Source organism: Penicillium riverlandense (genome assembly GCF_028828495.1).
Source record: "Penicillium riverlandense strain IBT 135883 chromosome Unknown utg000008l_segment0_segment0, whole genome shotgun sequence".
Taxonomy (NCBI): Eukaryota; Fungi; Ascomycota; class Eurotiomycetes; order Eurotiales; family Aspergillaceae; genus Penicillium; species Penicillium riverlandense.
Window position 1 is genome coordinate 2,430,953 of NW_026643199.1, and position 23,283 is coordinate 2,454,235.

The following is a 23,283-nucleotide window of genomic DNA, read 5'->3' on the forward strand; positions in this document are numbered from 1 at the left end:
TCGCTCCCTGGCTTCCATTTTCTTTTGATCGCCCGGTCAGATTAATTGGCAGAGTGAACCCTTGGAAAATGGCGGGTGATTCACCTCAACCTGTTGCGACCGGCAATGCCGTCGATATTGAATCCAAAACCGGGGGTATGCCAGCCGGAAAGGCAGATGCGGCGCTGGAGTTTCTACAGACAGAAGATACGGCACTCTTATCTGAAGTCGATGAGAAGAAACTGGTCCGCAAGATCGACTGGATGATTATGCCGCTGATGTGGGCGGCGTATAACCTGCAGTACCTCGATAAAGTGCTCAGTAGGTGATTTCCACACTGTGTGTCTCGTTATCAATTCTGACATGAGATAAACAGTCAATTATGCCTCCGTTATGGGCTTGCTCACCGATACAAACATGAAAACCAACGAGTTCTCCGATCTGACTCTCGCTTTCTACGTCACATATCTGGTTTTTGAGCTTCCGACGGGCTTTTTGATGCAGCGGCTGCCAACGGCGAAGTATTTGGGTGGCAATGGTATGGTGGCGTTGGTTGATCTTGGAGATACTGCTTATTATTGACACTGATCTAGTTATGCTATGGGGTCTAATGATCACACTAAACTGCACCGTACACAACTTTGCAGGGCTGATGACGCTTCGAGTTTTACTGGGATGTTTTGAAAGTGTGATTGCACCTGCGTGAGTGTTTTGCCTGCCATTTACTTCCCTAATGTCTTCTCACACCCAACCCAGATTGATCCTAATCACCTCTATGTGGTATAAGCGGAATGGTACGCCGTGCCTGTCCTTCGTTTCGTTTGGGATATACTAACTTGATTCAGAACAACCGACCCGCATGGGAATATGGTATGTGGGCACTGGAACGGCGTCGATCATGGGCGCTCTGGTAGCATACGGTCTCCTATTCTACACAAGCAACCAATTCCACTCATGGCAGATCATGTTCCTGATCTTTGGACTGATCACCATTGCCCTGGGAATCTGCATCGTCATCTTCATGCCCGACAACCCGATGACTTCGCGACTGACCCACGCCGAGAAGGTGATGGCAATCGAACGACTGCGTGAAAACCGCACTGGTATTGAGAACAAGAACTTCAAGCTAAAGCAATGCCTCGAGGTCTTCCAAGACCCGCAGACCTATTTCATCGCCGTCATCGTGGCCGCCTCGAACGTGCCCAATGCCGCAATGAGCAGCTTCACTTCCCTGATCATTCAGAATTTCGGGTTCACTACCAAGCAAACTGAACTACTCAACGTTCCCAATGGCGTAATCAGCATTATTACCATTGTAGCGGCATCATGGTACGCCTCGCGGTATGATCAGCGTTGTCTCTCCATCGCGGCGTGCTATCTTTGCGGTTTACTCGGCGGCTGCTTGCTCGCCTTCCCACCTAAGAGCATGAAAGCGGCCCAGCTAGCAGGCAATTACCTGACGCAGGTAACGGGCTCCGCGTTGCCGATGATCTACTCCCTTGCCAGCGCCAATATCGCCGGCCACACGAAGAAAGTGACCATGAACGCCGTGATGCTCATGTCGTTCTGTCTGGGCAATATTCTCGGTCCGCTCACCTTCCGCACCAAGGATGCACCTGATTACATCCCTGCGAAGATTGCGCTGGTCGTCACCACGGCCGTGGCGATTATCTTCTCGATCTTGCTGAAGTGCTACTATGCTTGGGAGAATCGCCGGAGGGATCGGATATATGAGGGACAGGCTCATCAGGAGGATTCGGAGTTTTTGGATATGACTGATCGAGAGAATCCGGAATTCAGGGTAGGTGAACATTGACCAGAATTGAGAAGTAGTTGCTGACTTCTTTCTGCAGTATAAACCGTGATTTTGGCCGGGAAGGCTTGGAAGCTCTCGGCAGGTGCAGATGGTGGTTAGTATGTGCGTATTGTTCGTTAGAAGACATTGGAGAACACAAGTCGGCTTCTATATGATGTAAATAATGACAAGAACCCGATAAACAATTATAAAAAGGTGTGGTGTCGACTGAAAGGGATGTGTTCATACTACGAGCTTCATCGGAGCTCCCTGAGGTCGTGTCCAGACAGAGAACATGCTAGTAGCTAGCTGCTACCTAGCAACCCGGCCATAGACCTGAATGCCGATACAAAGAAAAGCTCAGTTCTCCCAGTCATCCAAGTCAACCCCAACTTCTCCTCACCGCATCGCATATTGCATCATCGTATTGCCCAGGATCCAATCCTTCGTCACATTCTGGCCTATGATCATCACGCACTACTGTGCGGAGACGATCCGATCACGATGCTTGCTTTACCGAGTCATCCGCTTCCCCACCGATCTGCATACTGTAACCACTGTATGTATGTACCCCGCAACTAATTGTGATTTCATCGCGGTGAGTTATGCCGGGCCATCATGTCGGGGTTTGTCCGGTGCATCCGATCCACAGCCCGGGAATGCAGATTTTGGTAACTGAAAAGAAGAAGTGGACCCCCGTTAAGTTCAAGGTTTCCATGGTTTGAGTTTCTTCAAATCCAATAATTTGGTTTGGTCTTTTCAGTAGCAGGATCGTCTGTCTGCCTGGTTCCTGTACGTCTCCAAAACATGGCTCACGACTCCCTCCCCTCACTCCGCATGCCATCAAATCGTGGACAAGGGGATCTCGCATCTGGTTCGCTAGGCGCAACAGAGTTGGAGATAATGGCCGCGCGCCCGCACCCCTCATCTGCAGTCGAACTAAACCTGTTTACAGACAGCTTGGATGGCAAATCGGATGATCGGCAATACTGGTCAGATGAGAAGAATGAACTGCGGGGACTAGACTATGGAACATTTTGTTCCAAAAACGATGTTTGCCATGTCCACCTTTCCGCTGCAGATCTGCAAATCCTACGACTGTAGCCATTGGTCTCTATTTATGACGCTATGAGCGAGCGCCAACTAGTACGTACTAACTACTTGATGGACTAACATATCCGCAACAGAGCTAAAGTGTTAGTTGTTATTTCCCCGCATTTCCAGTTTGTCTCGTGCCAACCAGCAAGAGCAGCGTATGCACAAGCTCTGTCGGGGCAAGGGATGTTCTCGCGACGGATACAGTCAGTGATTACTGGCGCGCACTTCTGACTACATCGCATAGTCTTTTCCAATACATCATGATCAGCGATGTGGGGTCATATCTGAAAGGATCTAGGCTGAGCTGCACGGGGAATCCTGCTCGCCCTACAGGATTCGCGGTGAACTACATACAAACTTCTACCATTATGATTATTGGTTTCCTTTTACTGTAAGCGCAATGTCCATATCCAAACAAATGCATGGGTGCTATGGCTCGTATTTTTGGCAGCAGGATCTTCTTTGCGTCTGTATGTATTGTACTAACTACGTGACGATAGATCTTAGGAATTAGTGGCGTCCAGATTGTACTAACCGCGAAGGAATGAGGAATGATGGCATCCGATCTAGACAGGTTGTTCTTCGTCGAAAGAACGACGGCCCGAGCTGCCTAAACTGTTGCTGCCAGCATCGTTTTGTGAAACCCCTTTCCGTCGCCAGTATGTCTCAGACTATGATTCAGGAACATGAAACCGCCAAAGCTTGGCCAATAATAACTAATGGCATTGATTATTGATCTGGGCGCAGGCAATAATTACATTTTTGGCCATCTTTTTCAGCCGAAGCGAACTTAGTCTAATCATTGCTTACAGTCCCTGCGCCACGGATGCAGGGTTGGACCGGGGGGAGGGAAAGCCCGTCAATCAGCATGCTCTATTCTTTCCTTCTCCCCGGCTCCAACCCGCTGTACATAGGCGACGCTGACTTCCCGTGTTGCTATTATTATTGCCAAGTACCCCAAGGATATCCCATGCGGGAAATGCATGGCTTGGATAGTGCCCGGTGCTAACTACTGTGGAAACTAACCCAGTCATTTACCCGTCTAGCCATAACAACTCGGTCGTAGCAGCGTGGTCAAGTTAGGAGGTCCATCCAGATTATTTTACTCCCCTGCCGCGGTGGATCATCAGCCTACATAGCAAAGCCCGTGCAAAAAGCTAGCTCAAACAAAAACCCAGGCAATTTCGCCATGTGCCCGCCGTTCCCTGCCTTTCGGGGCCCAGAATTAGAAATCCGAAAGGGGGCTTGCCTCGACACATACATACGAACGAACTAACACATGCCACGCCGATCGAGACGATCCGAGTTCCACCCGGCCCCGCCAGTCACGAAGCTGTGGACGGACTGATGGCCCTTTCCGGAAAGGCGGCGGCGTTAGTGGTTCTAGTTAGCGCGAGTTTGCTGTCCAGAGCTCTCTGTGCGACCTTGGCTTGTTTTGCTTGTTGCTCCATCAGAAAGTCTATTGTGCTTACATATCGAGAATCCCCAAGAAATCAAATTTCGGACTGACGGAGCACAGTGGGACCGTCTGAAACGGCGCGGTCTTGACTTGCCTTCTCTGCACACGCACGGAAGGAAATACATATAGCCTGTGTGTGAGTTTAATGAGGATAAACTGGTCGGCAAGATGGGTCGGGGACGTTGCGATACTCCACGCATTCTCCACGCGGCCGCCCGTCGAGGTATTACACAGTAGGTTGCTGTAAAGACCCGTAAAAGGGGGTTCTGCGAGAACTGAGGAAGATGGGTGAAACAACACCATAACTGGAGAGAAAAAATTTCCTGTGGTTGATGACTTTATTGGTGCGTTATTTCCCCCGCCAAGGTACAATAAGAGCCAAGCAAGAAGGGTACGATACGGCTGTCGATCTGTTGGTGGTTGAATTGTTACCAGCGTAATAACGCTGCAGAAATAATTGGTACGCCCGAGAAAAAAAAAGGGAAGAACGGAGGTCGGGACGAAGCCACCCGCTGTACCAGGTACGCGGATTTCCATAGTGCCATGGCGGTGGATAGAGGTATCCAATACCTAATAGTTCATAAGGATCAACAAGCCTCCCTCCCCACCGAATAATCCCTGCTTCCCAGTTGAGCGATCTGGCCCCCAAGACCCGGTAGCTAGGATGTTTAGCGAAGAAGAAAAAAAGAGCCGAGGGATCGCCCTGGTGATTGATGGGCCTGAATAGTCGCTCAACTCCATCATCAGCTAGCAGTAAGTGACAAGGCGGCGACGAAGGAAAACCCCGTTCTGGAAGCAGTCGTAGTGGAAATTACCGTGGTAAACAGACGTGATACGGGATGGGCTTGTCACGAGAAGGGAAAAAAACCCAGCCTGCCGTCATCGGCAAAGTCGATCATGACTGTCAGGACTAATAACCGGTACAGAGGGAACGATCATCCTAGCGGTGATGAACAAGTGCTGAACTCTGTTACTTCGGCGTACTCGGGACCTCCATGACATTCATCCCGTCCGGCCGGCCACTCGCTGGTTGCCCTTTCTGCCATCCCCGGATCCATTGACTGGTCCAGCGATCTCCACATCTGCGTAGTTCCCTTCATCCATCCCTCCGTGCCCAAGTTAGTGCGCTCGCCTGGGACGCCGTGTTACTCTGACCCCCCCGCTGTCCCACTCCGTCACCGCGAATGGCTGACTCGGCATGCATTCATTCTAGATTCCCCTCCCCGACTGGTGGCAGACCCGTAGGTATATTTACCAGCCCGATCCCCCCTTGGAGTTGTGGCACTTCGCGGCTTGTCCTGACCATCAATAAGTCTTGCTTCTATTGTTGATCAGCCCAAATCCGGATCCACTTCTCTATTTGGCCAAGCTAGTGACTATTTGGCCTAACACCCCAATTCAATACCTTTTCGTTATTGGTGGAGCGGTGACCGCACATCATTGCGGCCTAGTGAACCCCGAGAGGTCTTGTCGAGCACGAAAAAAACCCTAAAAAAATCATTCCGAAGTAAGTGAATTTTTTTGTTTTCATCTCCACTCCGCATGTCCACTTCGTGTTGCAACGTTCGTCCCTAGCCTCGCCTAGCGTCTCCGGCGCGGCAGCTTGGCCCCTTTCCCGTCTCGGCCGCACCCCACGGATGGCCCAGGGCGTTCTGACAGCGTTCCTTCCGCGTTCCTATAATAATCCCGGCTCCTTTCTCCTACCTCATGTTTTCTTTCCCCTTCATCTTTTTCGTCGTTGTGATTGCGTGTTCTCTGCACCCCATCAACTAGCCCAGCAGTGCTGTTTGGCTCTCCCATTGATTGGATCGTCCTTTTTTTGTGTTACATTTTCCCGTGCCCCCTATTATAACTGTGTTATAAGACCGGTCGCGGTTGTTGGTCCAGCGAGCTGGTCATTTATCTTTGATAGAAAACCCTTTTAACCCTTAATTTTCAGTTTTCCTCGGAAGCAACAACCATGTCTGCAACCGAAACAAACAACGTCGCCCTGGAGAAGGACATCGAGGCTGATGCCGCCGCGCCTGTGACCAACGGTGGCACGTCCACTGTGAACCCCACCATGTCGGCGGAGGAGCACCACGTTGCTCAGCAAGCTGCCCGCTTCGGCTACGGTCCTCTGGCTCACGTCAACACTGCCGAGTCCCGTCTCCCAGCCTTTGGTGGTGAGTTCCAGCCCGGTCTGTACAAGCCCGTCGAGACTCGCAAGTTCGCCAACCCAGCTCCTCTGGGTCTGTCCGCTTTCGCCTTGACCACCTTCGTGCTGAGTCTCGTCAACATGAGCACCCGTGGCTTGACCGTCCCCAACATCGTCGTCGGTCTGGCGTTTGGATATGGTGGTCTGGTGCAATTGCTTGCCGGCATGTGGTATGTCACCTCTGTCCGCCATTTGAATCTTTGAAGGACCTCCAGCTAACATCGACCCCCTTCGTAGGGAAATGGCTGTCGGAAACACCTTCGGTGCCACCGCCCTGTCCTCGTATGGTGGATTCTGGATTGCCTTCGGTATCACTCTCACGCCCGGCGGGTTCGACATTGCCGGGGCCTTCGCGCCCGAAGGTGTGGCCGGCGCCAACGGTGCTGCCACCCCGGCGTTCAATAATGCAATGGGCTTGTTCCTGATGGTGGGTTTCGCTCATGGATAATCCCTAGAAAAAGACATCACCCGCTGATCAATACTCACTCTCAGGGCTGGTTCATCTTCACCACCATCTTGGTCCTCTGCACGCTCCGCTCAACGGTGGCCTTCTTCCTGCTGTTCTTTTTCCTGGACATGACCTTCCTGCTGCTCGCCCTCGGCTACCTCTACCACGAGGGCGGCCCCACCTCTTCGGCCCCCAACCCCAAACTCGCGAAGGCCGGTGGGCTCTTTGGTCTCTTGGCTGCGTTCGCCGCGTGGTACAACGCCTTCGCTGGTATGGCCGACGACAGCAACAGCTTCTTCGTTGTTCCGGTCGCCCACTTCCCCTGGTCGGCCACTGGCCGTGCCCGCAAGACCGAGCGCCAGCAGGCGTAAATATATCTCCCCGAGAGTAGACACGGGAGGAAAGAGAGTGAGGGTGAGGGTTGTAATGTTTGATACCCATTCTTGTACGATCTTTTCTGCAGTCGAAGGGGTTCCCTCGAGTTGGGTTGGAGTGGACTGGGGTGTTGGTGTGAGGTGAGCAACTCGAGGAATGGAGGTCAGTCTGTGGCTGGTCAGTCGCTGCAAAGGTACTTCCCTGGCGCGGTGGACGAAGCCATTGGCACATCTGCAAAGCCTCTTTGGATTGTGGGTACGCCAGTATAAAACGTCGGGGGAGGAAGCAGGTGTACATGCTTGCTTTGGTCCCCCCCTTTTTTGTGTTTAGTTTCCTAACTGCTAGTCTGTCAATAATAATCACCAATAACATTATGGTCAAATAATATGACATTATGGTCACGAGATACTGTGCCTTTTTCAGGAGAGTGTAGTTCATACCTAGATCACTTCATTGGCTGACTGAAGCTGTGACTAGCGGGCGTAGTGCAGATCATGGAGACGTCATTGACGTCTTTGCATACAGTGGATGTTCCTTCATTGCCGTAAAGTGTAAATGCCACCGAATGTAGGCCAGGATTTTGAGTGCCATATCAAGACCAATCTTGCGTCTGGGTGGGAAACGAAGAAGTGTGGAGGGAACAAGATAGGATGTGGTAGAGGAGAGACATCATGTGCCCTGGTCACATGTGCTGCCAGACAACCATCCATCTATACATGCATGCATTTCAGTGAATCGTGAGTTGTGAGTATAAGAAGACAAGTCCTAGAAAATGTCTTCAGCAAAGAAGGTATGAGTCAGTCCAATGGCTTGGTAAGACCAAGTCCAGCACAAGGGATGTAGAAGTAAACAAAAGCAAGAGATGGGTAGGACTCCGCCACGAAACGGAAATTCCTACAGAAGAACGAGCAAGGAGGGCCTCTTAAATAAATTTAATCGATTCTCTAGAGACCAGAGCACGGGGGAAGCATGTTATATCCCTCGAATCTCCCGGCGTGTGTGGTAATCAAAGTGGGGACAATGATAATGGTGGGCGAAACCCGGCGTTTTCTCGGATTTCTGAGACAAACTGATAGATAAAGGTTTCTGCAGCTTGGGCATTACTTAAGGCAAAGGTTGTAGGGACGCTAAAAATTAGTAGCAGAATTACTGCAGGAACGGGCAGAACTACTATACTTGAAACATAGCATTTCGTCAAATACTAATGCTTCATCAAAGATGAAAGAACAGACAAGTGCTTTTTGCTACTAAGAGCCCTGAGAGACCGTGGGAAGAGAGACTCGGTCTGCTGGGAAAAGGAAAAGGGTGAGATGGAGCAATTGGTGGATCGGAAGCTGGATATTTAGACTTTGTAGTGGGACCGGATGAGCACAATGCGGATTTCGCCAGCAACTGAAGGAACGGAGAGAAAAGGGGGAAATGAAGAGAAAGCCAAAGAGGATGGAGCCCTGAATGTCAGAACAACGGCCCGAAGAAGGATACGGGCAACAAGACCGAAGCTGATGTTGACGAGGCCGAACCATCGGGGATTTCGAGGACGGATGATGCCATAAGTGATAAGCTGGCCACTACCCACTTATCTAGCTAGTTGTGAATGGAAGAAACCGACGACGGGACCACTTTCCCTAAAATAATCCTGGCTATAGTCGGAACAAACAGGCCCAGGCGAGTATGTAATCCTCAAGTGTTGCGTCCCCCAACACGAGACCCGTCTTTATAGCAAGTCCGAGTAGTCAATAACGTACACTTTCTATATTTTGCTTCTAAGTCTCAATATTACATCTCCCTCGTCCGATTGTTGTCTCTAATACTATACAAATATTATCACCTTAAGCATACTGCACTGCAACAAATCCAGTAGACTCGGCAGAATAGCCGAAATCCTGAAAGACCCCTAAAACATCTTTCCGATTCATCGACACAGCCAGAGACAAGGCAGTAGCCCCTTGCCGAGTTTTCACGCGAGCATCGGCCTTGTAAGCCAGCAACAGCCTGACCATGTTCACGTAGCCCATCTCAACAGCATCATAAAGCGGCTGTCTCCCTTCACCATTCAAACTCTTACTAACATTTGCCCCATTATCCAGAAGAAGTTGCACCACAGCCACACGCCCGTTCTTCACGGCATTCCCTAGTGCAGTGTACCCGTTAACATCTACCAGGTCAATTCCGGCGCCGCAAGCTAGTAGCACCTGCACGATATCTTCCCAGCCTGTCTCTGCAGCCTTGGAGAGCGGCTTTTGTCCACCGCGGTTCACTTGTGCTCCATTCTCTAGCAATAACTGGACGAGTCTTCCATGCCCGATTGCAGCAGCTCTTCCGAGCGCAGTCGGCTGTCCGAAAGAAAAATGGTTCATGTCTGCGCCCCAGTTTATGAGCAGGCAGACAATCTCCTCGTAGCCGTATGATACTGCCATTTCCAGTGGTGTGCATCCGTTTTCATGCACGGCGTTAATTTCGGCGCCTTTCTCGAGACACTGCTTCACTAGTGGGAAACTGCCCGAGGAGATGTGGTAGAAGAAATCGTGTTGGCCGTGCCGGATTTGGTAGAATAGTTTGCGCGCCTCACTGGGTTTCTTGACTGAAGGATTGTACTGGGGTTGTTGCATGGTTTGCTTTTGTGCCTCGCTGAATGTTGCCACTCGTACCGGGAAGTTGTCTTTTGGGAGCGCGTTTTTCATTGCACATGGGTCGGACTGCGCCTTCACCCGCATGGCAAAACTGCGCTTGGGCGACACTTGTTTGCTTGAATATTTTACACTAGCTTGTGTTGGCAATAGTATCGGAAAATTGCTGGTGGGTACGACTTTCTTGTTGAAATGCCCGTCGCTAGAGAATATTGAGAAGGAGGCATGTCGTTGGGTCGAGGCACGCTGTGCACTGCGAGGACTTGGAGAATTTTCGTGCGGCGGAAAAGCACTTCGCAGCTTTGCCACAATAAACATGCGGTCTTCTTTGATTAGTGCAGGGCTGATTCCCGCAACAGTCACCAGTTCCTGTTGCAGCAGGTTCCATTCCGGACCATCTTTGGTGGAAGGGCCACTCAGGGCATTAACAACAATCTTCGAATCTCGCACGCCGGTTTGTATCTCATCTATGAACGCTTGTAACTTGCAATCGAGATTTTCTTGCGAGAACCTATGCTCAGATTAGCAATTGATATTTAGAAGCAGACTACCCAGACACCTACTTCATCAGATCAGTGTTCAAGGATGTAAGATCAATAATACAAGCGGACAATCTCGCTTCCAAGTCCGAGATTTGGCTCGCATCGGAACTTTCTTTGAATTGCTGCAAATCCAGCAACACTTGATGGCAGGCCTTCAATGTCTTGCTGATTTCCGCATCCTGGGCGCTATCCCGTGGAAGATGCGGAATGTGCGTCTCAGTTGTACTCAGCACCGAAAGAAAAAGCCCAAGCTCGCTCTGGACCTGCTTGAGGAGTCCCAATGACCTTGCGGCTGCGAGATAGATCGACTCGGCCAGTGGGTGGATTGCAGCAACCTGATCGGCGGGTGTCCCGCCCACATGATCTGATGTGGCCTCCATGGGTGGTGGGTGTGATTTGGGTTTGCGGTTAGGAATAGGGTTTTATTTTGATTTTGACATGCGCAAAGCTTTTATTTTGTCTGCATCGTGTGCTTTTGTTAGACCCATGGTTTGGGGGGCTAGCTACCGCAGCAAATAGGGGCTGCGTTCAAAAAACTTCCGCCCCCAGGCATTCGTTAGGTCACGCTTTGGCAATAATGGGGGCGGAAACTGGGACCGCTAGTGTATAGCAGAATATTGCGGAAAAAGTAATGGTCGTGTGTATAAAGAGTCTACGTATACGGGACTTGGTTCTTCAAGTTGAGGTTGTTAAAATAGATCGTTAGTCGTTAACTAAATTATACTATATACATGAACTCGGCAATGTGCCTTTATAAATCACAAGAAGATCCCAAGAAAATCTATGAAAGAAAAAAGAGATTATAACTCTGTCGGCGTGTGTTGCCGCTGCACCTCTTCCCAAATCTGGCGGAGCATGGGCAGGTGAACACGGTCGACGTAGAAAAAGCCCAGGAGGATAGGTCGGGCTTCCTGCCATGTGTTGATCCCCTGGAGACGAGAAGCAGCAGCCAGTTCGCTAACGAAAAAGATACGCTCTGTCGGTAGATATGAGCTGCAGGCGGCACCAATGAATAGCATCCAGAGCAGTAGATCTGGACAGAGATCAAAGACGCCTGCCGGGATGGCCTCGGCGAGGGCGAGGCGCAGGGCGATGATAGGTTTTGGCAGGAGGGGGAGAGAGAAGGATAGAAGTTCCAGATGGCGGAGTTGTGGAAGAGCAAGCAGGCGAGGCGCGTGCACCCCTCGATCGAGTTGTCGCCTTTCACCTGGCCTGTGGTTGTGTAGCGGTCCACGTGTAGGGAATATTCAACATGCAACACCTCATTGTTGAAGTAGTCTTCGGTCTCTTCGCTGATATCTTTGTGTCCCGTGTTGCCTTTGATCCATTCAGCGTACCAGCTGAGTTCGAGGAGGTCATAGATAATTTGGATCATTTTGTCGTTGAAAATGCCGGGTACCTTCGTCAGGGATATTAAACGTGTAGCTAGTTGGGCAATATCGTCGTTAAGTGGAGTAAGAGATAACCCTTCTGGGCGGGTACCGCGGATAAAAGGGAAGATGGGCTTCGCGTGCGCCATACAAGCGACACGTATATCAGTCCTGTACAATGAGTCAGCTAGTCGTCTCTTTCTGTAAGTACAATAACCGACCATGAAATCTGAAAGCGGATATCTGAAGGTACATCGGCAAAGTTTTCGCGTAATGCGATCATTTGCCGCAGCCCGGCTAGATGGATCTTGAGGTAATCGGGGTTGCCGGACGCGATCTAGATATGTGAGTATAATTTCCAATCAAACCAAAGCATAAAACTCACCTCGATTGTTAGCAAGGTGGAAACCGCGGCAATCAGTTCATCGCTGGCGGCCTTGGCCGGATCAGATAGACCTTCGTTGACCAAGCGGATCGTCTCGCCGCGGTGATGGAGGGTATCCAGCACGAGCGGAGTGCGTGGTTTACTCGGGTCGGTGAGAGGAAACTCGCCTCTTTGCATGGCCGCATTCGAGGTCACCATACAAATTGAGGCGTGGAGGATTGCCGGGTCCTTTTGGATCAAGCCAGCCCAATGCGCCTGCAATTTTGGCTTATATCGAGTTTGTAATGGATGGGCTTCTTGTGTGAGATCCCAGAGGACTATCCAGGTGTTAGCGTGTCGGAAAGGCTCGGTGGTGGGGGGTTACAAACAGCTTTGTACGTGGCGCATCATCCGATCCGTGAGCTGGGTATGCCCAGTATTGAATGGATCTCTAGCGCCTTGTCCCAGGTAGGTCCATATAGACTTCGAGGCGGGTTCTTCGTATTCATTGTCATCCCAGCCCGACGATGACGATGAAGGGTATGCGGTAGAAGCAGCGTATGTTGTAGCTCCCGCGGGGATGAGCTCATGATGTGCATCCGAGTATTCAATCTCAGCCGAGCTCCTACCATTATTAAGCGACGCCGATGCGAGCGGAAGCTGAGGACCGACAGTCACCGCCGTCGCGGGGGGTTGAAAGGCAAGATGCTTCCAGGTCTTGGTCTTGTATCGTTTCGTGTTCTCGAGTCTCTTCTTCCGGTTGTGCTCTGACATCACATGCGAGCGGATGCGCTTCAGGGTCTCGTCCTTGGTCCCCTGGGCCGCGGACTGTGGATCAGAGTTGACCCAGAATAGGGTCGACTTGCCCGATACATTGTTGTTCTTGCGGGTCTTGCGCACCTTGGACGGCGCATTGCGGGCGGGGGCTTGCAGTGTTGGAGTTGCCGTTGAATCCTTCAAAGGAGGGTCGGCGGCGGTAATGGTTTCTGCGGGATGCGCCCGGGACAGCACCGGTAAAGACTGTTCAGGGCCGGTGAAGGCGTCCTTGGCGTCCATGGCGGCGAGCTTGACAGGACCAGCGGAGGCATTGAAGAGAGAGAGAAAAAAAAAGAAAGAACCTCTTTTTTAACCGGGGGACCGGCGGGGTAGAAATGGCGGTAGTAACTCAATGCGGCTGAAGAGAATCTTTTTTCCTCAATTCACCACTAACGCCAATCAGCACTTGCGACATTTAGTTCTCTTCGTTAACTAATTCCAGGCCGGGCGCTGTTCAAGACTTGGTGCTGATAGATGCTCTAGGCTTTGCCCGATCTGACTCCGACAGCCCCGGAGGCCCGTTCGCGTTTTTGCCCTGGGCCGCCCTGTGCTTTTCTCCTGTTATCTACATTTCTGCCATGATTTCTGCAGGGACCAAAGGCCGATCTCTCGCTGACGGGGCTATGCATCCATGCTGACGGTTGATTAATCGGGCGCAGCAGTGCTACATACTGGAAAGTCTGACGATGTTCCCTGCATGATCCTTCGCTTCACCCGCGTGGTGGACCCAGGGGAGTCAAGTGGCGTTCGTTAAAGCGCCGGACCCGTGCCAACTGCCTAAATGAGGTGTCTATGTATGTACAAGGCTCCGGAGAAGGGGTCAAGGGCTGCAGGGCTGCAGAATAACTTGTGCTCGACAGTAAAAGGAGTATGTAGTGCCGGATGAAGGATCTGCATGCGCTAAGAAAAAGCACATAGAATCATGAAACAATATAACTGGCCTCGGGCCCCTGCATAAGTGTTTCGAATTCTCAGCGAATCTGCGAAGAACCGGACTGCCCAACGGCTAGAGGGGCCCGCCGAGAACCAAGCATATCGGATCGTCCGACAGGACTACCATCCCGGTCGACACCTGCGCCCTGTCGCAGTGTGAGGCGAGTGGATCGTCGGGAATAGTGGTGCAATGCGACCGCGTCACCTGCGTCACTACCTACACTTTTTAACCAGCAACATGGCATCAAAACGCAATAAATACTCGAAAAATTCTACTGTGCAGGAGGCTAGGATTCTTCTCGCAATCGAAGCTATTCAGAAGGAATAAATTACCTCTTTTCGTGAAGTAGGACGCCAGTTTCAGTACGTCCTCCAAACCTTCCGAACGACTTTCTGGACATCGAAATCGCTCGAAAGACGCGCTAATAACTATAAATAACACTTGAAGAGGGCTCTTTTTAAAATAGGTACTCTCCATGGACTGTGGCGGAGCAGCGCCTACACGTTCTCACGTACGAGAAATGGTAAATATTCTGCTCGCGAAGCCTGGCGAGACGCCAGTTCAGACTGTCCGCAGAAGTTATGGAAGGACTTGGTCGGAACGAGTTGCGCTCAAGCGAGTCGTTAGGGAGTCCTGAAACGTCTCGGTGCTTAAACACATTAATCGCTTCTTCCAATAGACTCCCCTGGAATGATTCGATCGATACAGATAGCCGCCAGTAATCCGACTGCAGCACCTGCTCCCGCAGGATTTCCAATAATATGAGTTCGATGAAACGTACTTAGTTACAAGTCATAAGCGCCCAGATCGACTCCAGGTTGAACTACTCAGCGCTTGTGAGAGAGTAAGCAAGATACAGAAACTATTTATTCCTCCAAGATTCTCCCTGTGCCTCCTATTTGATACATACGGCTATTCTCTACAGCCATAACTACTCTTTGGTGAAGATACCCATCCCGATTCCTGAGAAATTCCTCAAGTCAGAGAAAATGTCCGCACCAAAAACCGCTAGGGAACGCGCAGCCATCATCAAGAAGCAGCAGGAAGATGCTCTAGCCAGACTTCCTCTTAATGCGCTGTTCATCGTTCTCTGGATCCGATCTGATCCGCCCCGTCAAAACGACTTCCACTGGGGCTATTATCTCCATACGGGTTCCCAAGGCGGTGTCAAATACCACATGAGAAATATGGGTAGTGGGTGGATGCCTGATCATGGTTCAACTGGAGGTGTCTTTAAATCGAATTTCCTGTGCGTTCTCATTCAAGTCGCAACCATCCGGGAAACGGCACGCAATACTCTCGACCAAATCATGCGATCTCATGATGGCGATGTCAACCAGATACCGGGAGTGACTTGCCGTGTGTGGGTTGTCAAGATTATACAAAAGCTCATTCAGCACGGAATGGTTCGATGCGAGAACATCGATGCACTGCAGCAGGAGTGCATGGCGTTCGGGAACCAGTATAGCCCGGGCGCTGCTATCAATCAACAGCCGCGGCCGGTTGTAAGATCCAGACTTTGCCTTTGAGAGCAACCACAGGAACATTCAACTTTGAGACCATGCTGCCTTGTCATTTTCATCGTTCGTCTTTCGCGTACTCACGCCCATTAGTTCACTTATCGAGTAACAACCCAATGCTATAAAGTACAAATGGCCAGTTGGGTGATTATTCCTGTTTTTGAGACTGACATCATTCAAAAAGCTATATATGAATCTACAGTCAACGAATTCAGCGCAATATCACACATTAATTCCCGGGCGTACTGATCCCCTCCCATCCACGAGGCCACTTGCGACCACCAACTGTTCATTCCATATCTCATCGCAGTAGTAAAGTCCCAGTACTCAGGATACCAGCCGGCCGATTCCCAATCAAGAAGGCCGGCTAGATGACCATCATCTCCAACGAGAATATTGTGAGCCTTGAGGTCGCCATGGCTGAAAGTAATTCGGTGGGGGTATTTTCGAATTTCATTCGCTTGCGCTAAAGCCGTGACATATTCTGCAGTTGTATCGAAGCCGTGCCTCGAAGCTGGGCTTAGGAGGAAATCGTGGAATTCAGGTTCGTTGGCAAATGGCCCCATGATATGATTGGGTACTCGGGCGCTCCGTAGCGAGGTGCCTATGGCGGAGCATATCATCTTCGAATGAGGCGGGCACCATTCACGCATAGATACAATGCATTCTTTTAGCTCGAAGAGCCATGGATCCTCTGATTCGACGAGTAGAGGATCCGTAGAGTTTTCGAGTGGGGAGCCAGGTAGTCGTGTCATTAATATGGAGAAATAGCGATTGTACGGCGCGTTTGGATGTTCTCCACAAGAAAGCACCCTGGGAACTGGCATCCCAGCCGCCCGCGCCATTTGCATTGCGGCAGCTTCCTCCATGCTGGTTCGATCTGTCCACTTCAAGACAAGCCCAAAGGGCAACTGTATGATGTTGGCGTCGAAAACCATATCAAAACATGCACAGTACCCTCTAGATATGTAATACAACACCTTGTGCACCAGACCCCATACTCGTCGTCGGATCTTTCCTGGTAAACTCGGCACCTTGGGAGTCGTTTTGCAAACTGATGGCTTCATTCGCCGAGGCCAAGTGAAACCCGGTCCCAGAAAAGATAGCATCATGGAGATATTTGCATGTTAAACTTGCGATCGTATGTGAGAGTATCGCGTCAGGTGCAGACTGCGGCTTGCTTGACGCGATGGGCTATAAGCACGTGACTGAGCACAATTCTTGTCAGCAGCTCGGAGAATTAACGACAAGCGTGTGTAAAACTCGTCCGACTCAATATATAATCAAGAATAATAACAGGGCTCTTTTAAGGGCATCAACCTGGACCTTTCATACTCAGAGAGCGTGAGAGTGAAGAGGAACAACCCTCAGGTTGTATGTATATATGTATGGAGAACGCATGTACCCGACTAGGGAGATTCGATGACGATCAGAGTTGGCGGTTGGAAGCCATATACATAGTCGTAGTTGTTAACATAGTAGTTCAAAGGTTTATGATTTTCTGTCTTAAAATAAAACTCGCTCTGCGAGCTGCCCGGGAACATGCAGTAAAAACAATTTATACGCCAGGAGTCGCCAGAATGCATAGAAGTACAATGGGAAAGAACCAAAACGAAAACGAAATATATCAGGCATGTGATGAGTCGCTAGGAAAGAATAAACCAAGATAAGAATTTAGGGATTTCCTAGGACTGCTGCTACGTCATGCCTGGCCGAGGGAAGATCGGGACGGTGTCCATCTGTTCCATTCCGCCCATTGTCCCAGTTTGTCCGGATGACTGCCAGCCTCGGCCCGTTTGTTGGTTGATGAACTGGCTCTGGCGGAAGGGGTTCGTGCTCCCCGTGGGATTTGGCTGCAACGGCTGCAGGCCCTGCTGCTGCTGGGGCGGGACTGAAGAGCTCCGTGCAAAGGGGTTGGTGCCTGTTCGCTGGGGTTGAAGGGTCTGTGTTGGCAGGGGTGGAGGCTGCGATTGAGCAGACTGCGGGGAGAACGGCCCCGATGATCCTTGGCTAAACTGCGGAGTTGCCATGGATAGGCGCCGAGCGAATGGATTTGTGTTTTGACGGGAGAGCGGAGTCGCAGATGTTGAAGGTCCTGTGGAGGACTGGGGTAGCATGGATTGCCGGAATGGATTAGTCGGCGTTCCCTGCTGCGGTCTCGGCACGGCCGGTGGTGGTGGCTGTTGCCGCTGAGCGTACGAGGCAACACCGCTCTGCGGGATCGGGGCGAGTTGCGACTGGTAGTCATATGACTGTGGCTGCGGTGTGTATCCCCCGAATCCTGCACCCGTGGGGGTTGCTTGAAGCGGCTGTTGCGGCTGTTGTTGCCCAAAGGGATTGTTGGGGTTCTGCGGCGCATAAGATCCTCCAAACGGGTTGGATTGCCCATATCCAGTCTGTTGAGGTTGCTGATATCCAGTCAGCTGAGGCTGCTGATACCCAGTCGCCTGGGGTTGCTGGAATTGCTGCGGGAGCCCGGTCTGCTGAGGGTAGAACCCTTGCTGTGGTTGTTGTTGGAAGCCCGTTTGCTGGTACTGCATCCCGGGTTGCTGCGCTGGGGCTGGTTGCCCGAGGGGTTGTTGGTTCTGTTCGATGGATTCGAAGAAATCCATGAGGTCCGCAGGAGGGGGCTTTTGCTGCGGGGGCGCACTGGACGCGGGCTTGGGATCAGCCGGAGAGGCGCTAGCGGCTGTGGTACCGGCGGAGGGCGCTGGTGGTGGACGGCCGCCCTTCTTCGCAGCGAGATATTCGCGACGACGAAGATCAAAGTCGGGATCATTGAGATCATCTTCGAGGAGACGCGCCAAGTCGGTGGAGGCGTGCTTGAGTTTGGGGATCTCCAAACGAGTGGCTGACTGAAAATGCCTCGCGACCCCAAGAAACTGCACCACTTCCTCGGTCTGCTTGGTGAATGTTTTGTAGATAGCCAAGGCGCGGATACTATCCGGCCGCGACATTTCGAAATAGTGTTCTAAAGGACCCAGGGTCAGAAACGGAGCGCGACCAACACGGCGACAGGAGACCTACCCAAGACATTGATTGTGCCTTCGTTCATCACCGAGTACAGCGTAAGAAGGTCGAGGGTGAGGAGGCGAAAGGCCGTCAGGCTGATCTCGTTCTCGGGCTCATCCGACAACAGCTGCATGGGGAGTTAGTCGCCGAATGCACTCCAACAGGAAAATCAACTAACGTCACAGCGCAACAGAGCACGAATCTGCTTCTGTACAACTTCCGTCTCTCGTAGAAGACCTTTGTCCACGCTCAATCGCTTTAGTCGCCCGGGTCCGCTTCTCACATGGTCGGTGTTCGTCGCTTCGAATGCTCGGGCGCGCACAATGAGATATTCGCCATAGCGCCGGATGTTATGCCCCTGTGCTTGCGCTGAAAGGTGTCAGTGAATCAGCTACATGGACCGAGCGTAGGTTGGACTAACCTTCAGAGAAATTGCTGGGCGCAATCTTCTTCGGATTCTCCGACAGGTACCCCAGCGCCGCATCTTCTGCGCCTTCGCGGATCATAAAATGGACGACAATGAGAGCTTTGAACACAATGGTCCATGCAGGGTCCCGAAGCCGCAGCTGCAGAATCCGAAACACTTCCGCCACCCCTGCATCGCCAGTTTTGGTCGCGAGGAGGATATGCTCGATATATTTGGATTTGGGGGCCGCAAGCTGTGCAGCTAAGATGTGAGCGACTGTGATGCCAATTCAGATGTCCTTCAACCAACCTTGAGCTTGGTGGCCCCTTTTACCGACTTCTCAAACTTGTGGGACATTGCCTCCTAAGCGTGCGGATCGATGCCCAATTGCGGTCGAACGAAAGGGAAGCCGGTGCAGCCGAGTAAATACTAGCGTCGCGAAGAACTGCTTCAAGGATCACAACGGTCGAGTTATTGTAACGGATCTTCCACGATCATTGCCTGTGTCGCGCAGGAGGTGGCTCATTGAAGCATGCCTAGGATACTTCGCTGTTCGGGGGAGGAGGGAGGAGGACGGCCGGAAGAGCCGGGTTGGCAATTAAGAGCCAGAAGATACTCTGTAAAGGTGCAAAGCGAGCAGGATAGCGATGGAGGATAAGGATAGCCTGAATAACAAAGGGTGCTTGGGGGGAAACGCCAGCGCGAGAGAGAGTGAGAGAGATGTCTCAGTCATCCGCCCAATCGGGTTTAGCTTCCGGTCCGGGCATCTCGTGCTGCAGCTCAGCCCTAACTACATTCTATACATGGTACCAACAACAGCATGTTCATGAGCATATTATCGTGATTTTCGTCACCGGCGGGGCAGCTGATATTGAAGGTCCGGGGTTGAGAATGAACCATTTCATGGGAGAGGACGTGGTGCCGTTGCGGTGCAGCAAGAAGTGGCGGTTCCCAGTCTCGCATAATAGTTTTCTCTCTTCACGTTTTGTCTCTGTATTCCCTCAAGACTTGGACTTGATTCATTCCAGGAGGAAGCTGCTCCCATCGAGTATATGCTCTCGAGGTGCCGTACCGCAGTGGGAAGGGCCGCGGGGAGTGCAGGCGGCAAATGGTGGGATTGCATTTAGATTTACAATTTCCAAGAGCTACTGAAGATGATTGATCAAATCGAATGTGAGGACGTAGAGCATAATGAAATCAATACATCATTCCTCCATTCACCGTTAGGATCAGTAGGACTATTCAGTGAATATTATTGTGATGGGATGCCTGCGATCCGCTCTTATTCTTATTCTTCCCTGCCCTGAATGGGGCATACAGCCGCAACGTTCACTTTCACTGCCTTCGAGTACTTTTCTTCAACCCAGCTGCCTTTTCTTCTCCCACTTCTTCTTCTTCTTCTTCCTCTCCCACCCTCTCTCCTCCCACCCTCTCTCCTCCCACCCTCTCTGCTCCCATATTCTCGATCACATCTTCTCCTTGTCTTACCACCTCTATCACTCCTCTCATCATGGTAAGTATGTACACCTCTTCAGTCAGAGTCATTTGTCTAATTGATACGCAACAGCGCCGAACTCGGGCTCAGAGGAGTCCATCACCTTCCCCCTCTCCCCCTCCTCCCCCTTCACCCCCTCCCATGAGTCGGAGTTTGGTATAATATACACCGTTCCCTTGAAAGTCTTGCTCTAATGTGATATGCAATAGCGAGCTAAAACAGTCAACTGGAATAAGGATTTGAGTGTGGAGACAATTCCCTCCTCTCCTCCCGTTGTGTCGTCTCCTGTTGCGGGAAATAATCTGGTAAGTTTATCGACCGCTTTCCTTGAAAGCCTTGCTCTAACATGACAAAAACACCCATCTAAGAAGACGAACTCGGTCGCAAACCATTCTCTTCCTACTCCTATGATAACACCGGTAAGTTATCAGCTCCTTCGAAGACTTCACTCTAACGCGATATGCGACAGCCCAAGTATCAGCCTACGAAACCAGTGGATTCTGCTAAGAAGAAGAACTCTGTTCCTGCTCTCATCAATATCGCTTCGGTAAGTCCGTCAGCTCCTTTGAGAGTCACAATGTAATGTGTTTTGCAATAGAAGCGAAAGGGACCTGAGCCAGAGTCTGAAATCTTTGATGATAGTATCTCTCCGTTGACGCCTGAGTGGGTGATTGCGAAGAGGCTGCGTCGTTACCATGAGGAGCCCAGCCCTTCTCAGACCGAAAGCGGAATGAACTTTGAACAGGAAATCCCTGCTTCTTCCCAGACTGAACTCACAAGCAATAACCAGACTAGTTCCGTTGCCTCTCCTCGCAAAGGGAATTGTATTTGTTATTGGTGCTTCATCGAGAGCGGAAACGTCGAGGAGGTCGAAATCATAGAGCGAAATGAGCCTCGCGACAACACGGAGGCAAGTATACACATTTCTTTAGGAAGCTCGAGTTGAGCACTAACTAACTATTTGCTTTAGACCCTTGTCACCCCTGCCGACACTAGCAACGAAATACTTCCGGGAGCTTGCACCGATCTTCCACCTCTTCTTTACAGGTGGAGTTGTATCGATTCGCAGGGAGCCAACTCGAAGGACCTCCTCGTCTCCGGGTTATTTGCGAATGTGTTTCCTGAGATCTACCGACCTGGCGATATCTCGGAGGAGCAGTTCAAGGCTTGCATCGAGCAACACATCACTAAGAAAATGGTCAAGTCACCCTTCATCTCGACATTTGCAACCTTGCTCGGCCCGATTCACCGGGCCCTACGCGCCGGCGACGGCGCAATCGTGTCCGTAATTGATTCCTCGAAACTGGCTACTGCAGCATTCTCGGCAAAGTCGATCGTTGTTAACTCTGGAATCCAGTTCAAACGATACAAGGGTTACAGCGAGTTCCTGATCTGGGGATATGTGCCTACTCAGGCGATCGTCGCCACGGTGAAAGTGAGCGACCTAGAGACAATTGCTTCGACTCACTGTCAGATTGGCGAGCTTCTTCAGCTGCCGAAGATACGCGAGGAGGACAACATTCGGCCTGCCCTGCGCGCTACACTAGCGAAGTCGTTTCCGAGTCTCGAGGCTGGGCAAATCGTCGGAAAGTTTCTAGAGCTCCTTCAAATTCCTGATGCCTACCGCACCGATGTGGCTCTGACACTTGCCAAGTCGTGGAAATGGCGCCTGGAGGGACCGAAAGCACACTTTCTTCGTGGCGTGGACACCGTTAGCCCCAATCTGCCCGATACTAGCATCGGTATGGATGTGTATTCCCCTGATAGCGCCGCGGATTTCATTGATGACCGGGATGAAGAGTCTCCCATAGCGTCCGACAAGGAGTTCCTACCCAACGAGTCTGAGGCCGAATGTGATACAGCTGGTTCGAGTTCCGGGTCAGACACGGACGAAAAGACTCGGCGCAAGCGAGCACAAAGCTCCGCCACTTCAGCCTATGATACGGCCACTGAATGCACATTCTCTGTTCATTATGATGATGATGATAGCTCGACCCATGTCTCGGTGCTTGTCGACAAAGCCCTTGAAGAGGTGTTGCTTGGAACTGAAGAAGCCGACGATGGCTCAGCACTTCTCGATGAAGCCCTCGAAGAACTGTTTTTTGGCACGAAAGAAGTCGAAGACGGGTTCTTCAACTACCACACAAACAATGAGTACGAACATGAATCGATGGAGATGCCAATGCCCGATGGTGTTCGGGCAAACCTCGCAACTATTGCAGCTGTTGCCGAACAGACACGCATCAGGTCCGTGCTCCGTTCTTCTTTCAATGATGACAACGATTCTGTACGTGTTGAGCCTTCCATGTCCGAGTCGTCCGAATCTCCCGAGTCGCTTGTTGACACCCCGTGCCCTCCGGAGCGTCCTCTGACTGGGCCCTTGATAATGGAGCGCTATCGTATGTTTTCGGGGTGGGAGAGAATTGAGTAGTTCTCAGCTGTTGACGCTGTGGTTTTGAGCTTGATTGGAAGGGATCGATGAGGATGATCAGATTTACCAGACATTTGTACGATATTTGAGCTGGATGGTTGCGTGATCAGCTGCGGTTTCTTGTGCGTCTGAAATGGATTGACATGGATGGAGGAAGCTGGATGTACGATCTACAAGTGACTGTTCAGACAGAAATGGAAAGCTGCGGATGCTCCCAGGCGGGGCACGTCAAAGTAAACGATGACCAGTAAACTGAGTTGTACGGCGTCAAGAGCAGGAAGATCGAAGAAATGTTTTGTTTTAAGTGCGGATACACATTTTCTTCAGCAAGGTATCAAGGACATGGAAACTCGTGAAAATATCCCGACCCTCGCTCCAAGAATTCCTTTATATCCAGTTCATGCCGCTTCTTTCG

General features: G+C 51.1%; 8 protein-coding genes across 8 annotated transcripts; 5 read left to right on the plus strand and 3 right to left on the minus strand.

The window, feature by feature from the left end:
- Nucleotides 1-68: 68 nt before the first annotated feature.
- On the plus strand, nt 69-1,844 carry N7474_009990 (putative MFS transporter; the record flags this gene model as incomplete). The annotated part of the gene is made up of 6 exons (XM_057201400.1): nt 69-300; nt 356-517; nt 573-681; nt 736-773; nt 825-1,780; nt 1,833-1,844. 6 exons carry the CDS (start codon nt 69-71, stop codon nt 1,842-1,844), a joined length of 1,509 nt encoding a protein of 502 aa, XP_057049387.1.
- A 737-nt stretch (nt 1,845-2,581) lies between these two features.
- On the plus strand, nt 2,582-2,878 carry N7474_009991 (uncharacterized protein; the record flags this gene model as incomplete). Its single annotated transcript, XM_057201401.1, has 1 exon — nt 2,582-2,878. One exon carries the CDS (start codon nt 2,582-2,584, stop codon nt 2,876-2,878), a length of 297 nt encoding a protein of 98 aa, XP_057049388.1.
- A 3,413-nt stretch (nt 2,879-6,291) lies between these two features.
- Nucleotides 6,292-7,347, plus strand: N7474_009992 (acetate uptake transporter family protein; the record flags this gene model as incomplete). The annotated part of the gene is made up of 3 exons (XM_057201402.1): nt 6,292-6,698; nt 6,766-6,955; nt 7,021-7,347. The coding sequence occupies 3 exons, from the start codon at nt 6,292-6,294 to the stop codon at nt 7,345-7,347; spliced, it is 924 nt and encodes a 307-aa protein (XP_057049389.1).
- Nucleotides 7,348-9,180: 1,833 nt separating this feature from the next.
- Nucleotides 9,181-10,900, minus strand: N7474_009993 (ankyrin repeat domain-containing protein; the record flags this gene model as incomplete). The annotated part of the gene is made up of 2 exons (XM_057201403.1): nt 9,181-10,489; nt 10,542-10,900. The coding sequence occupies 2 exons, from the start codon at nt 10,898-10,900 to the stop codon at nt 9,181-9,183; spliced, it is 1,668 nt and encodes a 555-aa protein (XP_057049390.1).
- Nucleotides 10,901-11,320: 420 nt separating this feature from the next.
- Nucleotides 11,321-13,310, minus strand: N7474_009994 (uncharacterized protein; the record flags this gene model as incomplete). The annotated part of the gene is made up of 5 exons (XM_057201404.1): nt 11,321-11,732; nt 11,780-12,061; nt 12,112-12,227; nt 12,276-12,592; nt 12,644-13,310. 5 exons carry the CDS (start codon nt 13,308-13,310, stop codon nt 11,321-11,323), a joined length of 1,794 nt encoding a protein of 597 aa, XP_057049391.1.
- A 1,683-nt stretch (nt 13,311-14,993) lies between these two features.
- Nucleotides 14,994-15,533, plus strand: N7474_009995 (uncharacterized protein; the record flags this gene model as incomplete). The annotated part of the gene is made up of 1 exon (XM_057201405.1): nt 14,994-15,533. One exon carries the CDS (start codon nt 14,994-14,996, stop codon nt 15,531-15,533), a length of 540 nt encoding a protein of 179 aa, XP_057049392.1.
- Nucleotides 15,534-17,221: 1,688 nt separating this feature from the next.
- On the minus strand, nt 17,222-19,299 carry N7474_009996 (ENTH domain protein; the record flags this gene model as incomplete). The annotated part of the gene is made up of 5 exons (XM_057201406.1): nt 17,222-18,495; nt 18,552-18,663; nt 18,715-18,905; nt 18,958-19,195; nt 19,252-19,299. 5 exons carry the CDS (start codon nt 19,297-19,299, stop codon nt 17,222-17,224), a joined length of 1,863 nt encoding a protein of 620 aa, XP_057049393.1.
- Nucleotides 19,300-20,897: 1,598 nt separating this feature from the next.
- N7474_009997 (uncharacterized protein) lies at nt 20,898-22,868 on the plus strand (the record flags this gene model as incomplete). The annotated part of the gene is made up of 2 exons (XM_057201407.1): nt 20,898-20,984; nt 21,408-22,868. The coding sequence occupies 2 exons, from the start codon at nt 20,898-20,900 to the stop codon at nt 22,866-22,868; spliced, it is 1,548 nt and encodes a 515-aa protein (XP_057049394.1).
- Nucleotides 22,869-23,283: the final 415 nt, after the last annotated feature.